The sequence below is a fragment of the Cynocephalus volans genome, chromosome 15 (assembly GCF_027409185.1).
Source record: "Cynocephalus volans isolate mCynVol1 chromosome 15, mCynVol1.pri, whole genome shotgun sequence".
Classification (NCBI taxonomy): domain Eukaryota; kingdom Metazoa; phylum Chordata; class Mammalia; order Dermoptera; family Cynocephalidae; genus Cynocephalus; species Cynocephalus volans.
The window spans coordinates 94,912,612-94,930,815 of NC_084474.1; the positions used below are offsets into that span (position 1 = coordinate 94,912,612).

Consider the following 18,204-nt stretch of genomic DNA (forward strand, 5'->3'; position numbering starts at 1 on the left):
AGAGGGGTGGGGGCGGGCGTGACAGCCCTCAGCAGTTTCTGCACCCAGCAGCACACCCTGTCCCCAGGCTGGGTGACTGTCCTCAGAGAGGGTGACTGAGGTGAACAACCCAATGGCAGTCTGGCCTCCGCCCGGGGAGCGGCCAGAGAAACCCAGGCACCCGAGCCACCCTGTAGCTTCCCCCTGCTGTGCCTCCACCTTGGCTCGCTGGCCGCCACCAGGCTGGCCCACAGCAGGAAGGCGGGACTCCTGCCAGCGGGACTGCATTCCCCGCCCCCAGTCCCTGCTCTGCCCTGGGAGGTGTGGGCCACATCTGCTCCCTGAGGGTGGGGGCCGGGCAGGGGACCTGGCCCTGGGCCCAGGAGGCAATGGGGCAGGAGGAGACAGATGAGGCTTCAAAAGAGGAGGGAGGGAGGGCATGAGGAATGCTCGAGCCTAAAGCCCAGCTCCTGGCTGAACCTCCATAATCCCAGGCAGACAGGATGGGCTTTTGCACCTGCTGATGCTGTCAGGGAGGAGTTGGGGTCTCCAGCTTGACCTGTGGCAGGTCAGGGCAGGGCCAGGCTGGGGACACTCCTGGGCTGCAGCCTGCCGTGCCTGGTTTGTGCATCGGATGGACACCAGCCAGAGTTGAGGGCTAGGGCCCTGCCCAGCAGTCCCTCCCTGCCCAAGCTCCAGAGAGGTGGAGGCACTGGCCCAACGTAACACAGCATGAAGCCAGTGGTCCCAAGAGGGCCCCTGGGACTCCACAGCCAGAGTCCCCTTGCCCTCCCTGTGAAATGGGGCTGTGGTGGGGGCACTCCATACATCTACCTGCCTGGGCTCACCTTCCCACCTCTGCTGATATAAATGTGTACCCTCCAATGTGGTGGTATTGAGAGGTGGGGCAGCACAAAGGGATGAGGCCCTGAGGCGCCTCCCTCATTAATGGGACCAAGGCCCTCACAGGGAGGCCGCACGCCCGCGGCAATTGGCTAGCTCACCTTGTCACATGAGGACGTAGCAGGAAGGCCCTCCCCAGACCAGAGACAGCGCCTTGATCTTGGACTTCCAGCCTCCAGAACTCTGGGAAATAGATTTCTGCTCTTTATTATAAAGTATCCACTTTCACGTGAGCACAGGATCTGCACGTCTGGAACCCAGAGCTGAGAGCTTCAGCCAGTGGAGGCCCAGGCCTGCTCTGGTGCCACATGGCCTCTCCGGGCCTCAGTCTCCCTGGGTGAGTAGTGGGTAGACAGAACAACTCTGCTCCTCCATGGCAGGCAAGGAGGTCTGACTTGGTCCCCAGTGAGGCTCCAAACCCACAGGGCTGGGACCAGTGCTGTGTGACCATGGGCAAGGCCCTGTTCCTCTCTGTTTCTAGGGGAAAGTAACCACCTGCCACCCTGGATTGGGGTGTGGAGGGGGCCACTGATGGGAGGGGAGGTCTAGAGGGGCTAGTTAGCATGGGGGGAGGCAGGAGGCAGCAGGAGGACTGGGGGGACATGTGGCCAGAACCCAGCCCAGGGCAGACCCTCAAACCCATCCCTTCACCCATGTCTGGGCTCCATTTATCTGAGGCCTGTGGGGCACACCCACCCATACACACACCAAGTCACCCGCTTGCCAGGGCCCTGGCCCCCCATTCCACCCTGCAGTTGAGGAGCCTGTGACTGGGGGCTGGGTGGCACGCCCCCATCTCTCCCTGTCCCCCACTCACTGCCGGCTCCTCTCCCATGCTGGCAGGTGACACAGGCACGGTTACTCACTACCACAACTGACTCACCTCCTGGGTGCTGGGGGCTCCTCTCCAGCGGGAAGAGTCCTTTGTGTCTCAGAGTCTCGCGCGTCAGCTGCCCGGCATGGTGGCAGCGCCCCTGACGCGGCCTGTCAGTCGTAGGAGGCATCCTCGTGGAGCCCTTGCCAGGTGGGGGACAAGAGAGCCTCACCCCTTCTCACCTCCCCTCTGCAAGCCCCCACATCCCCCTTCGAGCCTCGTCCTCCGTTTCCCCTGGAGCATTTTAGAGCAAACCTACACATCCTGTCACTTCACCTGCGAATACCTTGTTAGGCGTCTCTGTGGAATACAGGCTTTGGGAAAATACAACCAAGCACCACTGTTACCCCCGTCAAATGAGCACAAAGCCTCTGGCAGGACCTAAGGCTCACCCAGGCTTAGTTTTCCCTAATGGACTACAAATTGTCCTTTTACAGTCATTTCGTTCCTGCGATGCCTTGGGTCGGTTCCGGTGGGTCCCAGGGGATTCTGCGGCCTTCTGTGCAGGCCCAGCCACCAGCGCTCCTCCCGGGGACACCCACATGCACCACAGAGCCCTGCCACGGCGGGAGGCGCCACCTGCAAGCACACTGGAGTGACGCAGCAGCCCAGCCAGGGGTGGGGTATCCAGCGAAGCCTCTGAGGAGGGGACCTCTGTGCTGAGCCTGAAGGGTGACAAGGAGCCGGCCACCTGAAGGGCACAGGGGGCCTCTCCTGGGCTGAGGGAAAGGCATGTGCAAAGGCCTGGGGCAGGGCGGCTTGCCACGTGCAAGGAGCCAGGCAAAGAGCTCTGGACACGAGCCTCTGGGTCTGGACAAGGACGCTGTCTCTCATCAGTGGGGGTGGCCACTAGGCCAGGCCATGGGGACATGGCTCAGCCACCTCCTCAGGGCCAGTGTGACCTCAGGTGACCAGATGGCCAGATGGATGATTGGCTGAATATTGACCCTCAGCACAGTGGGGCCTTCATCCTGGTCCATGGAAGGACAGTGCCCACCTCTCAGTGCCATCGAGGAGAAGCAAGGACCGGAGATGCAGGAGCTCACTCATGGCTGGCAGCTTCCCTGGCCCCCCAGAAGGATCAGGCCCTCCTTGTGGCCCCCAGCCTGGCACTGACCATGGCCATGGCTCTAACTGCAGCCTGGGCCACTCTCTGGCCACAGCACTACCTTGGTTTCTCATCGCCCCCTTAGCCAGGAGCCCCTGGAGGGGGAGGGCTTGGCTGGTGACCTCTGAGGGTCGACACAGCAGGTGCTCAGTCAACCTGTCCGCCTCTGAGGATGAGAGGGCCAGACATGCAGAGGGGGCAGCCGTGCGAAGGCCTGGGTGTGGGGAGCCCCAAAGGAGGCACAGTGGTGTGCGGGCCAGAGACAGGGGGCAGTCAGGCCGGCGGTGCAACTCCCGATGAAGGGGCAGGACTCGTTTCTATTTCCAGGCCCTCCCATGGCTGAGACCCCTGGACAAGGTTGGGGACGCTGCCGAGACCCTGCCCCTGCTCCCTCCAAGGGGGACAAGGTCGCTCTGGGTAGGGAAGTCAGGTCCTCCTGCTCCACTTGCTCACATGAGCGCCTGCAGCGTCTGGCCTGCGGACCCATGGTGCAGGCTGGGCGGCCCAGGACAAGAGGGGCTGGCAGGAACCCGGGTACTGCTTCCTCCAAGGTGGCAGCACCTGGGTGGCTCCTGGGGTGCAGGTGCTCCTGGGACTGCAGGGGTAGCAGGAGTCCTCCAGCCTGTCTGCCCTGTGCCCAGAGCTGTCGCAGGCCCTGAAGCCAACACAGTATGAGTCCCTCCTCGGCGGCCTTTCCGCTCATCACGCCCCTGCCCCCTGGTCCCTCCCCTGGGTACACTCAGCAAGTCCGTTCCTTCTCCCTGTGTGGGCTGCTCTTGAGTGGTGACCTAGGCAGGGGCGGACGCAGGGCTGGGCTGTGGGGAGGCACAGGGGAGGCAGGCCCACCTGCAAAGCCGGCCTGCATGTCCCTTCGGTTTAGAGGTCCAGCCTCCTCACTGTCTTGGTCTCAGGGTCTCCATAAACAACATGCGAGAAACTCCTCAGCCTGGACCCTAAATAATGCCAAGAAGAGTGTGACTGGTGGCCGCGTGGTCTGGCGCAGGCTGGGGCACTCCTGGCTGCCTGCGTCACTCCTCAGAGACTGTCCCCACCCTGAGCATGGTCCAGCGTGGCTGAAGAGCCCACACCCAGGCAAAGGGCCCTGAGCCTCCTGGTTCCCACTAACAGGAATCAAGCGGGTTCCAGGAGGCTCAGCCTGCCCTGCCCCAGCCCCCACCCAGGGACTGGAGCATCCCCACGTTGGCCAAACCGGAAATGGGGGTGGCAGCAGATCAGCAGGCTGGGAAGCGAGGCAGGGGGAGGCCTGATCCTTGAAGATGGCGGGCAGGGAGGTGGCGTCACCATCACTTGCTGAACACACACGACCACCCTGGAGCCGCACCCGTAGCAGTGACAGAGGGGACCAAACACCTGTCCTTGGTCAGGGGCAGACAGCAGGTAAGGGCGTGCCGGGCACTCTGGAGAGAAGACACCTGGAGCCGTGGAGGGGTGGGAGCAGGAGGCGGTGCTGTGGCCGCTGTCGAGGGAGTCACCCTGGAGGGGGACTGCAAGGCGTAATTCTACGTGTCCACTTGACTGGGCCACAGGGTGCCCAGACTGCTGGTCAACGTGGTTCTGGGTGTGTGTGAGGGTATCCTGACGAATCTGTGGGTGAGGGCAGCAGAGTCCCCCCGGGGCAGGTGGTCCTTGTCCCATCAGGTGAAGGCCTGAGCAGGGAGCACCTCCAGCCTGTTCCCACCTGCAGCCTGGAACGGAACCTGGGTCCCTCTGGGGTGGCAGGTCTGTGGCTCTCAGGCTCAGCGGGGCCTCCAGCGTGCAGCGCCCACACCCTCTGTCTCTCTACACACACACACACACACACACACACACACACACACACACACACACACACACACACACACACACACACACACACACACACACACACACACACGGGTACTTCAAAAAGTTTATGGAAAGATTCATATTATTTTTAATTCTTTTTTTTTTTTTAAAGATGATTCATAAGGGGATCTTAACCCTTGATTTGGTGTTGTCAGCACCACGCTCTTCCAAGTGAGCCAATCAGCCATCCCTATATAGGGATCCAAACCTGTGGCCTTGGTGTTATCAGCACCACACTCTCCCAAGTGAGCCATGGGCCAACCCTATATTATTTATCTTTAATTCTATTTTTCTACAAACTTTGCGTGTATGTGCACGTGAGTGTGTGTATGGTGTGTGTGTGCATGCATGTGTGTGTGCCCCTGTGTCTGCATGTGTGAGTGTGGGTGCACATGCTTGTAGGTGCATGTGTATCTCTATGTGTGTCTGTGTGTGTATGTGCTTGCCTGTGCATGCATGTGTGTATGCGTGTGTGCATGCACGTGTGCATGTGTGCGTGCGTGTGTAACTCGAGCATGCAGTGCTCCTGGGTGGGGTGGAGACTTTCTGTTCAGGTGGTGCAAAGAGGGGCAGCAGGAGGCCTGGGCGCTGTCAGAGCCCCGAGTGAGGGAAGCCCGGTGGGTTGGGGCCCTGAGCTATTTACTGCCTTGCTCAAGGTCACACTGGTTGCTGTGCTGTGGGGTAGATGCAGGGAGGGCAGCCAGGTGACTGCTGCAGGGCTGGAGCAGGAGATGGGGGGACTGTGATGCAGGGCTCACAGGATTGGCCAACAGGCTGGACATGGGGTGGGAAAGAAAGATGGGATCAAGCAGATCTCAGGTTAGGGGCACCAGGAGCTGGTGTTGGGAGCATTTCATCAGAGAGTCAGTCCCCTTAGGGATCCCTGGGGCGAGGGTCCTGAGCTCGGGGAGAGGCCGGGCTGGAGATGGACATGGGGAAGCTGTCGGCATGTGGTGGAATTAGAGCCACACGGCCTGGTGGGGTCCCTGGGGTGGGGAGGGCAGAGAGGAGAGCTGAGGGTTCAGAGTGGGGAGAGAGCAAGGAGATGCTGGAGTCGTCCCCGGTCCTGGAGCCGGGTAGAATGCCTCCCAGGGGAGCCCTCCTGGGGCCTCTCAGCCTGCCCTGCAGGACCCCCAGTGCCCCGTCCTCCTCCCACCTTCCTCTGTCATACATCACCTCTGCCCGAGCTTCCCCCACCAGGAGTGGCCGTCCCTCCCATCTGGGGCTAATGGCCCCATGCGAGTTCCCCTGCCGTGCACTGGGATTTGTTGCTTCCCCCCCATCCCCCATCACCCCCTTTAGATCATGGGCTCCTTGAGGGTTCCCAATGCCCAGGCCAGGGCCTGGCACACAGTATGTCCTCAATAAATGAAGCTGACAGAGGATGGAAGTGGAGGGAAAGAACACAGACGAGGGGCACCAGGCGCCCAGGGAGGTCTCGGCAGGGGAGGACCAGAGAGCCAGGCCACAGGGCAGCGGCCCAAGGGGCTGTGCTGACCCAGGCCCAGGCTGCTGGAGCCATGGCCACCTGCCCCCAAACTGTGGTGACTCAGGGTAGTAGAGCGACAGGAACTCCCCAGAGGCCATCGTAGTCCCAGGCACCACCTCTGCACTGTGAAATCCCAGGACTCCAGGGACGAGGATGGAGCTGGGTCTCGGGCAGCTGTGGCCAGACGGGGACTGGCCCTTTATCCCTCACCCACTGCAGTGCCCCCAAAATGTCACGTTCTCTCTGCCATGGCACCAAGCCCATCCCAGGGCTGCGGGCCACGGGCGGGTGTTTTTCATCTCCCACCTGTGCCTGGGGCCAAGCTGGCCAAATCCAGGGAGCTGACTTGACTCTCAAAAACACAAACTCAGTCACTTGAGCAGCAGTAGGCGTGGGGACACCAGGAGGAGAAGCCAGATTCCAAAACTTCTGGCCCATCTCAGGAAGTGAACTGCTCTACAGAAGTAGCTTGGCAGTGGCCATGACCCCACATGCCCACATGGCAGAGGCCCTGGGCGGTTTCATTACCAAGAGAACCCAAATCCACCCCCAGGGCCACAGCCTTCCATCCATCTCCAAGACCTCCTGGGGCTCAGTCTTCTGGTGGCCACGGTGACTTTTGAGGAGAGTAGGTAGGCCATGGGCAAGACTCAGGGGCTGAGGGCCTGCCCACATCCCCACTGGTGCGGGGAACCCGGCTCCTCCAAGCTTCAGGCCCCCCATCTGAGAAATGGGAGGAGAAAACGCTCACTCATAGAAAGCAACAGGCTGGGCGGGGGAGACCCTGGGAGCAGAGTTGCAGTTCAGACGAGTCGAAGAGAGAGGCTCGGGGCGGTCAAGAAGGAAGCCAGCATCTCAGCCATGCTGTCTCCTCAGCCAGTTGTGCAGCCCCCTGCAACTTGCCTTCCCTCTCTGGGCCTCTGTCCACCATTGCTAAGGTCGGACCACCAGGCAAGGAGACCGGGAAGTCAGGGGGTGACTCACAAGGAGCACACCATGGACTCTGACTCTAACTATGGAACAGCATGGCCCCAGCTGTCCCAGGAGTGAGGGAAACCCGATCCAGTAAGCCCCGGGAGGGAGTGAAATCACAGCAGGCTATTCAGTGAGGGTGAGAATGTCATGTCAGGTGGATGGACAGATGGACAGATGGACAGATGGATAGCAGGATGCGTGGGTGGGCGGATAGATGGATGGTGGATGAATGGATGGATGGATGAAAGGAAGGATGGGAGGATGGATGGATGGATGGATAGGTGGATGGACAGAAGGACAGATGAGCAGACAAGTGGGTGGGGTGTGGTGAGCGGCTGGGTGGGTGAGCAGATGGGCAGGTGGATGGAAGGGCGGGAGGGTTGACAGAAGAGTGAGTGAGGGAGGGAGGGAGGGGGTGGCCACGTGCCGAGCCCTGCTGAGTAACGGCTGTGTGGCAGACGTGCTTTTCCACGTAAGCTCACAGATTCCTATCTTCTTGGAGGAAGGCAGGACTCGGTCATGGGATGCCCTGTCCAAAGTCACATATGTGGCGGAGCTGAGACTGATCCAGATCTCTGACTGGAAGGCTGTGCTCTTACCTGCCTGGCAGAGGCCTCGTGAACACGCAGACAGAAGCCTGAGAAAGCAGACGGAGACCGAGGCCATCTCTATCGCCGGCCAGCTGCCAGGTGCCCCGTCCCCGTCCCCACTGCTGGCTCATGCATCTCTGTGAGCTTCCATGGAGCTCACAGACCCCGGGCTCATGGCCAGAGTGCGGTGAGTGGTTCAGGCCTCTCTCTTCATCTGTCTCCTCTGGCCTGAGAGCCCTGAGCCGCAGGGGCCTGTTCTCGTTCACATTGGTTTCCCCAGGGTCTGCACATAGTAGGTGCTCAACAAATGTCACAAAAGGGACGAAAGAGGGAGCAGTTGACCCTGGCTGGTGAGGTCATTGGTGGACGTGGCCTCTATGGCTTCCTGGAGCTTGGGGCTGCACACCAGGCTCACCCCACCCACCAAGTCACTGCTGGGCCGAGGATATGGGCCTGGGGGCTCTGCACCCCGCCCCTCACAGAGCCCCATCCTGCTCCACCTGGGATTTGACCCCTGGCTCCTCCCTGGCCTTTCCAGGCCTGAATTCACCCCACGGACTAGGCATCAGCATTTGGCAGGGCCTGGTCCACAGCGGGTAGGCAGCAAACATTTGCTGACAGGATAACTGAGCGACGGACGCCCAGTGTGCCCCCTGCCCCAGCCCCACCTGCCCCCACCGATCATTCCTGCACTGCTCGACCATGGAGCGCAGCCTCTGCCTTTCCAGACTCCTGTCCACTGGGCTCTGGCCGGCCGGGCGGCCACAGGGAGATGGGGGAGGCGGGGACGGGAGGGGTGGGCTGGGTATATCCCCTCCACCCCCACCACATGGTGTGGTTTCTCGGGCTGCGGTTCCAGCTTCCACGGGGACCCAGCCCTGGGCTCCAGTGACCCTGCCTCCTGTGCCCCTGGCAACAGTGTCTCCCCTGAGGCAGCCACCATCCTCATCCCAGAGCCACCAGGCCCCACTCACCATCCCTTGAGTTTGCTTTTTAAAGCTACTTTTATTTTACTTTATGTAAAACACACGTAACAGAAAATACACCTCTTCAGCCATGTTAGGCACACGAGTCGGCGGCTTGTCACACTCACAGCACTGTGCGGCGTCACCTCTGCCCATGTCTAGGACAGAACCGCGTCCCGGGACACAGGAGGAGTTGGACGCACCTCTCTCTGCCTTCAGCGGTTTCACCTATTCCAGGTGGCATTTCGTGGGTGTGGAACCGCACGATTTGCCCTTTGGTGCCTGGCTCCTCTCACGGAGTGCCCCTAGGCTGTCAGTTCTCAAATGGCCCATGGATTTCTTCCTATAGCTTCAGCGCTGGCCCTGCCCAGGGCTCCTGGGGGAGGAGTGGATAACTGCGGATCAGGGGCAGGATCAGGAGCAGGAGCAGGAGCAGGAGCAGGAACAAGGGCAGGAGCAGGAGCAGGAGCAGGAGCAGGAGCAAGGGCAGGAGCAGGAGCAGGAGCAGGGGCAGGAGCAGGAGCAGGGGCAGGAGCAGGAGCAGGAGCAGGGGCAGGGGCAGGAGCAGGAGCAGGGGCAGGAGCAGGAGCAGGAGCAAGGGCAGGAGCAGGAGCAAGAGCAGGAGCAGGAGCAGGAGCAAGGGCAGGAGCAGGAGCAGGGACAGGAGCAGGAGCAGGAGCAGGAGCAGAAGCAGGGGCAGGGGAAAGAGCAGGGGCAGGGGCAGGAGCAGGAGCAGAAGCAGGGGCAGGGGCAAGAGCAGGGGCAGGAGCAGGAGCAGGGGCAGGGGAAGGAGCAAGGGCAGGAGCAGGAGCAGGGACAGGAGCAGGAGCAGGAGCAGGAGCAGAAGCAGGGGCAGGGGCAAGAGCAGGGGCAGGGGCAGGAGCAGGAGCAGAAGCAGGGGCAGGGGCAAGAGCAGGGGCAGGAGCAGGAGCAGGAGCAGGAGCAGGAGCAAGGGCAGGGGCAGGAGCAGGAGCAGGGGCAGGAGCAGGAGCAGGAGCAGGGGCAGGAGAAGGAGCAGGAGCAGGAGCAGGGGCAGGAGCAGGAGCAGGAGCAGGAGCAGGAGCAGGGGCAGGAGCAGGGGCAGGAGCAGGATCAGGAGCAGGGGAAGGAGCAGGGACAGGAGCAGGAGCAGGAGCAAGAGCAGGAGCAGGAGCAGGGGCAGGGGCAGGATCAAGGGCAGGAGCAGGAGCAGGGGCAAGGGCAGGAGCAGGGACAGGAGCAGAGGCAAGGGCAGGAGCAGGAGCAAGGGCAGGGGCAGGAGCAGAAGCAGGGGCAGGAGCAGGATCAGGAGCTGGAGCAGGAGCAGGAGCAGGAGCAGGGGCAGGAGCAGCGGCAGGAGCAGGAGCAGGGGCAGGGGCAGGGGCAGGAGCAGGAGCAGGAGCAGGAGCAGGGGCAGGGGCAGGAACAGGATCAGGAGCAGGGGCAGGTGCAGGGGCAGGGGCAGGAACAGGATCAGGAGCAGGAGCAGGGGCAACGGCAGGGGCAGGATCAGGAGCAGGAGCAGGAGCAGGGGCAGGGGCAGGGGCAGGAACAGGATCAGGAGCAGGAACAGGATCAGGAGCAGGAGCAGGAGCAGGGGCAGGGGCAGGGGCAGGAGCAGGAGCAGGAGCAGGAGCAGGGGCAGGGGCAGGAACAGGAGCTGGGGCAGGGGCAGGGGCAGGAGCAGGGGCAGTAGCAGGAGCAGGGACAGGGGCAGGAGCAGGAGCATGGGCAGGGGCAGGGGCAGGGGCAGGAGCAGGAGCAGGAGCAGGAGCAGGGACAGGAGCAGGAGCAGGAGCAGGAGCAGGAGCAGGGACAGGGGCAGGAGCAGGAGCAGGGGCAGGGGCAGGGGCAGGGGCAGGAGCTGGAGCAGGAGCAGGAGCAGGGACAGGGGCAGGAGCAGGAGCATGGGCAGGGGCAGGGGCAGGGGCAGGAGCAGGAGCAGGAGCAGGAGCAGGGACAGGAGCAGGAGCAGGAGCAGGAGCAGGGGCAGGGGCAGGGGCAGGGGCAGGAGCAGGAGCAGGAGCAGGGGCAGGGGCAGGGGCAGTAGCAGGAACAGGGACAGGAGCAGGAGCAAGGGCAGGATCAAGGGCAGGAGCAGGAGCAGGATCAGGAGCAGGAGCAGGAGCAGGGGCAAGAGCAGGGGCAGGAGCAGGATCAGGAGCTGGAGCAGGAGCAGGAGCAGGTGCAGGGGCAGGAGCAGGGGCAAGAGCAGGAGCACGGGCAGGGACAGGGGCAGGAACAGGATCAGGAGCAGGAGCAGGAGCAGGAGCAGGGGCAGTAGCAGGAGCAGGAGCAAGGGCAGGAGCAGGAGCAAGAGCAGCAGCAGGAGGAGGAGCAAGGGCAGGAGCAGGAGCAGGGACAGGAGCAGGAGCAGGAGCAGGAGCAGAAGCAAGGGCAGGGGCAAGAGCAGGGGCAGGGGCAGGAGCAGGAGCAGAAGCAGGGGCAGGGGCAAGAGCAGGGGCAGGAGCAGGAGCAGGGGCAGGGGAAGGAGCAAGGGCAGGAGCAGGAGCAGGGACAGGAGCAGGAGCAGGAGCAGGAGCAGAAGCAGGGGCAGGGGCAAGAGCAGGGGCAGGGGCAGGAGCAGGAGCAGAAGCAGGGGCAGGGGCAAGAGCAGGGGCAGGAGCAGGAGAAGGAGCAGGAGCAGGAGCAGGAGCAGGAGCAAGGGCAGGGGCAGGAGCAGGAGCAGGGGCAGGGGCAGGAGCAGGAGCAGGGGCAGGAGAAGGAGCAGGAGCAGGAGCAGGGGCAGGAGCAGGAGCAGGAGCAGGAGCAGGGGCAGGAGCAGGGGCAGCAGCAGGATCAGGAGCAGGGGAAGGAGCAGGGACAGGAGCAGGAGCAGGAGCAAGAGCAGGAGCAGGAGCAGGGGCAGGGGCAGGATCAAGGGCAGGAGCAGGAGCAGGGGCAGGGGCAGGAGCAGGTACAGGAGCAGAGGCAGGGGCAGGAGCAGGAGCAAGAGCAGGGGCAGGAGCAGGAGCAGGGGAAGGGGCAGGAGCAGGAGCAGGGGCAGGAGAAGGAGCAGGAGCAGGAGCAGGGGCAGGAGCAGGAGCAGGAGCAGGGGCAGGAGCAGGGGCAGCAGCAGGATCAGGAGCAGGGGAAGGAGCAGGGACAGGAGCAGGAGCAGGAGAAAGAGCAGGAGGAGGAGCAGGGACAGGAGCAGGAGCAGGAGCAGGAGCAGGGGTAGGGGCAGGATCAAGGGCAGGAGCAGGAGCAGGAGCAGGGGCAGGGGCAGGAGCAGGAGCAGGGGCAGGAGAAGGAGCAGGAGCAGGAGCAGGGGCAGGAGCAAGGGCAGGAACAAGAGCAGGAGCAGGGGCAGGAGCAGGAGCAGGAGCAGGAGCAGGGGCATGGGCAGGAGCAGGAGCAGGAGCAGGGGCAAGGGCAGGAGCAGGATCAAGGGCAAGAGCAGGAGCAGGAGCAAGAGCAGGAGCAGGAACAGGGGCAGGGGCAGGATCAAGGGCAGGAGCAGAGGCAGGAGCAGGAGCAGGGGCAGGAGCAGGGACAGGAACAGGAGCAGGGGCAGGAGCAGGAGCAGGGGTAGGAGCAGGTGCAGGATCAAGGGCAGGCGCATGAGCAGGGGCAGGATCAAGGACAGGAGCAGGCACAGGAGCAGGGGCAGGGGCAGGAGCAGGGGCAGGAGAAGGAGCAGGAGCAGGAGCAGGGGCAGGAACAGGAGCAGGGGCAGGAGCAGGATCAGGAGCAAGAGCAAGAGCAGAAGCAGGAGCAGGAGCAAGGGCAGGAGCAAGAGCAGGAGCAGGGGCAGGAGCAGGATCAAGGGCTGGAGCAGGAACAGGAGCAGGAGCAGGGACAGGAGCAGGAGCAGGAGCAGGAGCAGGGGAAGGAGCAGGATCAGGAGCAGGAGCAGGAGCAGGAGCAGGAGCAGGGACAGGAGCAGGAGCAGGAGCAGGAGCAGGGGCAGGGGCAGGGGCAGGGGCAGGAGCAGGAGCAGGGGCAAGGGCAGTAGCAGGAAGAGGGACAGGAGCAGGAGCAAGGACAGGAGCAGGAGCAGGGGCAGGGGCAGGGGCAGAGGAAGGAGCAGGAGCAGGGGCAAGGGCAGTAGCAGGAACAGGGATAGGAGCAGGAGCAGGGGCAGGATCAAGGGCAGGAGCAGGAACACGAGCAGGAGCAGCGGGAGGAGCAGGAGCAAGAGCAGAAGCAGGGTCAGGAGCAGGGGCAGGAGCAGGATCAGGAGCTGGAGCAGGAGCAGGAGCAGGAGCAGGGGCAGGAGCAGGGGCAGGAACAGGATCAGGCGCAGGAGCAGGAGCAGGGGCAGGGGCAGGAACAGGAGCAGGGGCAGGGGCAGGGGCAGGGGCAGGAGCAGGAGCAGGGGCAGGGGCAGGGGCAGGAGCAGGAGCAGGAGCAGGAGCAGGGGCAGGGGCAGGAGCAGGAGCATGGGCAGGGGCAGGGGCAGGAGCAGGAGCAGGGGCAGGAACAGGAGCTGGGGCAGGGGCAGGGGCAGGATCAGGATCAGGAGCAGGAGCAGGAGCAGGGACAGGAGGAGGAACAGGAGCAGGAGCAGGGGCAGGGGCAGGGGCAGGAGCAGGAGCAGGGGCAAGGGCAGTGGCAGGAACAGGGACAGGAGCAGGAGCAGGGGCAGGATCAAGGGCAGGAGCAGGAGCAGGAGCAGGAGCAGGGGCAGGAGCAGGAGCAGGAGCAGGAGCAGGAGCAGGAGCAGGAGCAGGGGCAGGGGCAGGATCAGGAGCAGGGGCAGGAGCAGGATCAGGAGCTGGGGCAGGAGCAGCGGCAGGAGCAGCGGCAGGAGCAGGAGCAGGAGCAGGGGCAGGGGCAGGAACAGGATCAGGAGCAGGGGCAGGGGCAGGGGCCGGAACAGGATCAGGAGCAGAAGCAGGGGCAGGGGCAGGGGCAGGATCAGGAGCAGGAGCAGGAGCAGGGGCAAGGGCAGGGGCAGGGGCAGGAACAGGATCAGGAGCAGGAACAGGATCAGGAGCAGGAGCAGGAGCATGGGCAGGGGCCGGGGCAGGAGCAGGAGCTGTAGCAGGAGCAGGGGCAGGGGCAGGAGCAGGAGCATAGGCAGGGGCAGGGGCAGGGGCAGGGGCAGGAGCAGGAGCAGGGGCAGGGGCAGGGGCAAGAGCAGGGGCAGGGGCCGGGGCAGGAGCAGGGGCAGGGGCAGGGACAGGAGCAGGAGCAGGTGCAGGATAAAGGGCAGGAGCAGGACCAGGAGCAGGAGCAGGAGCAGGGACAGGAGCAGGAGCAGGAGCAGGAGCAGGGGCAGGGGCAGGGGCAGGGGCAAGAGCAGGAGCAGGGGCAAGGGCAGTCGCAGGAACAGGGACAGGAGCAGGAGCAGGGACAGGATCAAGGGCAGGAGCAGGAGCAGGAGCAGGAGCAGGAGCAGGAGCAGGGGCAGGAGCAGGGGCAGGAGCAGGAGCACGGGCAGGGGCCGGGGCAGGGTCAGGAGCAGGAGCAGGAGCAGGGGCAGGGGCAGGAACAGGATCAGGAGCAGGGGCAGTGACAGGGGCAGGAACAGGATCAGGAGCAGGAGCAGGGGCTACGGCAGGGGCAGGATCAGGAGCAGGAGCAGGAGCAGGGGCAGGGGCAGGGGCAGGAACAGGATCAGGAGCAGGAACAGGATCAGGAGCAGGAGCTGGAGCAGGGGCAGGGGCAGGGGCAGGAGCAGGAGCAGGAGCAGGAGCAGTGGCAGGGGCAGGAACAGGAGCATGGGCAGGGGCAGGGGCAGGGGCAGGAGCAGGAGCAGGGCCAGGGGCAGGGGCAGGAGCAGGAGCAGGAGCAGGAGCAGGGACAGGGGCAGGGGCAGGAGCAGGAGCAGGAGCAGGGGAAGGGGCAGGAACAGGAGCAGGGGCAGGGGCAGGGGCAGGGGCAGGAGCAGGAGCAGGGGCAGGGGCAGGGGCAGGAGCAGGAGCAGGAGCACGAGCAGGGGCAGGGGCAGGAGCAGGAGCATGGGCAGGGGCAGGGGCAGGAGCAGGAGCAGGGGCAGGAACAGGAGCTGGGGCAGGGGCAGGGGCAGGATCAGGAGCAGGAGCAGGAGCAGGAGCAGGGACAGGAGGAGGAACAGGAGCAGGAGCAGGGGCAGGGGCAGGGGCAGGAGCAGGAGCAGGGGCAAGGGCAGTGGCAGGAACAGGGACAGGAGCAGGAGCAGGGGCAGGATCAAGGGCAGGAGCAGGAGCAGGAGCAGGAGCAGGGGCAGGAGCAGGAGCAGGAGCAGGAGCAGGAGCAGGAGCAGGGGCAGGAGCAGGATCAGGAGCAGGGGCAGGAGCAGGATCAGGAGCTGGGGCAGGAGCAGCGGCAGGAGCAGCGGCAGGAGCAGTGGCAGGAGCAGGAGCAGGAGCAGGGGCAGGGGCAGGAACAGGATCAGGAGCAGGGGCAGGGGCAGGGGCCGGAACAGGATCAGGAGCAGAAGCAGGGGCAGGGGCAGGGGCAGGATCAGGAGCAGGAGCAGGAGCAGGGGCAAGGGCAGGGGCAGGGGCAGGAACAGGATCAGGAGCAGGAACAGGATCAGGAGCAGGAGCAGGAGCATGGGCAGGGGCCGGGGCAGGAGCAGGAGCTGTAGCAGGAGCAGGGCAGGGGCAGGAGCAGGAGCATAGGCAGGGGCAGGGGCAGGGGCTGGAGCAGGAGCAGGGGCAGGGGCAGGGGCAAGAGCAGGGGCAGGGGCCGGGGCAGGAGCAGGGGCAGGGGCAGGGACAGGAGCAGGAGCAGGTGCAGGATAAAGGGCAGGAGCAGGACCAGGAGCAGGAGCAGGAGCAGGGACAGGAGCAGGAGCAGGAGCAGGAGCAGGGGCAGGGGCAGGGGCAGGGGCAGGAGCAGGAGCAGGGGCAAGGGCAGTCGCAGGAACAGGGACAGGAGCAGGAGCAGGGACAGGATCAAGGGCAGGAGCAGGAGCAGGAGCAGGAGCAGGGGCAGGAGCAGGGGCAGGAGCAGGAGCACGGGCAGGGGCCGGGGCAGGGTCAGGAGCAGGAGCAGGAGCAGGGGCAGGGGCAGGAACAGGATCAGGAGCAGGGGCAGTGGCAGGGGCAGGAACAGGATCAGGAGCAGGAGCAGGGGCAACGGCAGGGGCAGGATCAGGAGCAGGAGCAGGAGCAGGGGCAGGGGCAGGGGCAGGAACAGGATCAGGAGCAGGAACAGGATCAGGAGCAGGAGCTGGAGCAGGGGCAGGGGCAGGGGCAGGAGCAGGAGCAGGAGCAGGAGCAGGGGCAGGGGCAGGAACAGGAGCATGGGCAGGGGCAGGGGCAGGGGCAGGAGCAGGAGCAGGGCCAGGGGCAGGGGCAGGAGCAGGAGCAGGAGCAGGAGCAGGGACAGGGGCAGGAGCAGGAGCATGGGCAGGGGCAGGGGCAGGGGCAGGAGCAGGAGCAGGAGCACGGGCAGAAGCAGGAGCAGGGGCAGGAACAGGAGCTGGGGCATGGGCAGGGTAAGGAACAGGAGCAGGAGCAGGAGCAGGAGCAGGGACTGGAGCAGGAGCAGGAGCAGGAGCAGGGGCAGGGGCAGGGGCAGGGGCAGGAGCAGGAGCAGGAGCAGGGGCAGGGGCAGGGGCAGTAGCAGGAACAGGGACAGGAGCAGGAGCAAGGGCAGGAGCAAGAGCAGGAGCAGGAGCAGGATCAGGATCAGGAGCAGGAGCAGGGGCAGGAGCAGGGGCAGGAGAAGGATCAGTAGCTGGAGCAGGAGCAGGAGCAGGTGCAGGGGCAGGAGCAGGCGCAGGAGCAGGAGCACGGGCAGGGGCAGGGGCAGGAACAGGATCAGGAGCAGGAGCAGGAGCAGGAGCAGGGGCAGGAGCAGGAGCAGGAGCAAGGGCAGGAGCAGGAGCAAGAGCAGCAGCAGGAGGAGGAGCAAGGGCAGGAGCAGGAGCAGGGACAGGAGCAGGAGCAGGAGCAGGAGTAGAAGCAGGGGCAGGGGCAAGAGCAGGGGCAGGGGCAGGAGCAGGAGCAGAAGAAGGGGCAGGGGCAAGAGCAGGGGCAGGGGCAGGAGCAGGAGCAGAAGCAGGGGCAGGGGCAAGAGCAGGGGCAGGAGCAGGAGCAGGAGCAGGAGCAGGAGCAAGGGCAGGGGCAGGAGCAGGAGCAGGGGCAGGGGCAGGAGCAGGAGCAGGGGCAGGAGAAGGAGCAGGAGCAGGAGCAGGGGCAGGAGCAGGAGCAGGCGCAGGAGCAGGAGCAGGGACAGGAGCAGGGGCAGTAGCAGGATCAGGAGCAGGGGAAGGAGCAGGGACAGGAGCTGGAGCAGGAGCAAGAGCAGGAGCAGGAGCAGGGGCAGGGGCAGGATCAAGGGCAGGAGCAGGAGCGGGGCAGGGGCAGGAGCAGGGACAGGGGCAGAGGCAGGGGCAGGAGCAGGAGCAAGGGCAGGGGAAGGGGCAGGAGCAGGATCAGAAGCTGGAGCAGGAGCAGGAGCAGGTGCAGGGGCAGGAGCAGGGGCAGGAGCAGGAGCACGGGCAGGGGCAGGGGCAGGAACAGGATCAGGAGCAGGAGCAGGAGCAGGAGCAGTGGCAGGAGCAGGAGCAGGAGCAAGGGCAGGAGCAGGAGCAGGATCAGGAGCAGGAGCAGGAGCAGGGGCAGGAGCAGGGGCAGGAGCAGGATCAGGAGCTGGAGCAGGAGCAGGAGCAGGTGCAGGGGCAGGAGCAGGGGCAGGAACAGAATCAGGAGCAGGAGCTGGAGCAGGAGCAGGGGCAGGAGCAGGAGCAGGAGCAAGGGCAGGAGCAGGAGCAAGAACAGCAGCAGGAGGAGGAGCAGGGGCAGGAGCAGGAGCAGGGACAGGAGCAGGAGCAGGAGCAGGAGCAGAAGCAGGGGCAGGGGCAAGAGCAGGGGCAGGGGCAGGAGCAGGAGCAGAAGCAAGGGCAGGGGAAAGAGCAGGGGCAGGAGCAGGAGCAGGGGCAGGAGCAGGAGCAGGGGCAGGGGAAGGAGCAAGGGCGGGAGCAGGAGCAGGGACAGGAGCAGGAGCAGGAGCAGGAGCAGAAGCAGGGGCAGGGGCAAGAGCAGGGGCAGGGGCAGGAGCAGGGACAGGAGCAGGGGCAGGGGCAGGAGCAGGAGCAGGGGCAGGAGAAGGAGCAGGATCAAGGACAGGAGCAGGGACAGGAGCAGGGGCAGGGGCAGGAGCAGGGGCAGGAGAAGGAGCAGGAGCAGGAGCAGGGGCAGGAACAGGAGCAGGGGCAGGAGCAGGATCAGGAGCAAGAGCAGGAGCAGAAGCAGGAGCAGGAGCAAAGGCAGGACCACGAGCAGGAGCAGGGACAGGAGCAGGGACAGGAGCAGGAGCAGGGGCAGGGGCAGGATCAAGGGCAGGATCAGGATCAGGAGCAGGAACAGGAGCAGGGCCAGGGGGAGGAGCAGGAGCAGGAGCAGGAGCAGGGGCAGGAGCAGGATCAAGGGCAGGAGCAGGCGCAGGACCAGGGACATGAACAGGAGCAGGAGCAGGAGCAGGAGCAGGATCAGGAGCAGGAGCAGGAGCAGGAGCACGGGCAGGGGCAGGAACAGGAGCAGGGGCAGGCGCAGGGGAAGGGGAAGGAGCAGGAGCAGGGGCAGGGGCAGGGGCAGGAGCAGGAGCAGGAGCAG

General features: G+C 64.8%; 1 protein-coding gene across 1 annotated transcript in view; it reads right to left on the reverse strand.

The window, feature by feature from the left end:
* Positions 1 to 3,995: 3,995 nt before the first annotated feature.
* The window catches only part of LOC134363735 (basic proline-rich protein-like), a 45,197-nt gene continuing 30,988 nt past the window's right edge, over positions 3,996 to 18,204 (reverse strand). The window contains exons 6-7 of the mRNA XM_063079286.1: positions 9,703 to 10,917; positions 3,996 to 4,469 (exon numbers count right to left, since the gene is read on the reverse strand). Of these exons, the coding sequence (XP_062935356.1) occupies positions 3,996 to 4,469; positions 9,703 to 10,917 (1,689 nt within the window). The remainder of the gene's footprint in view (positions 4,470 to 9,702; positions 10,918 to 18,204) is intronic.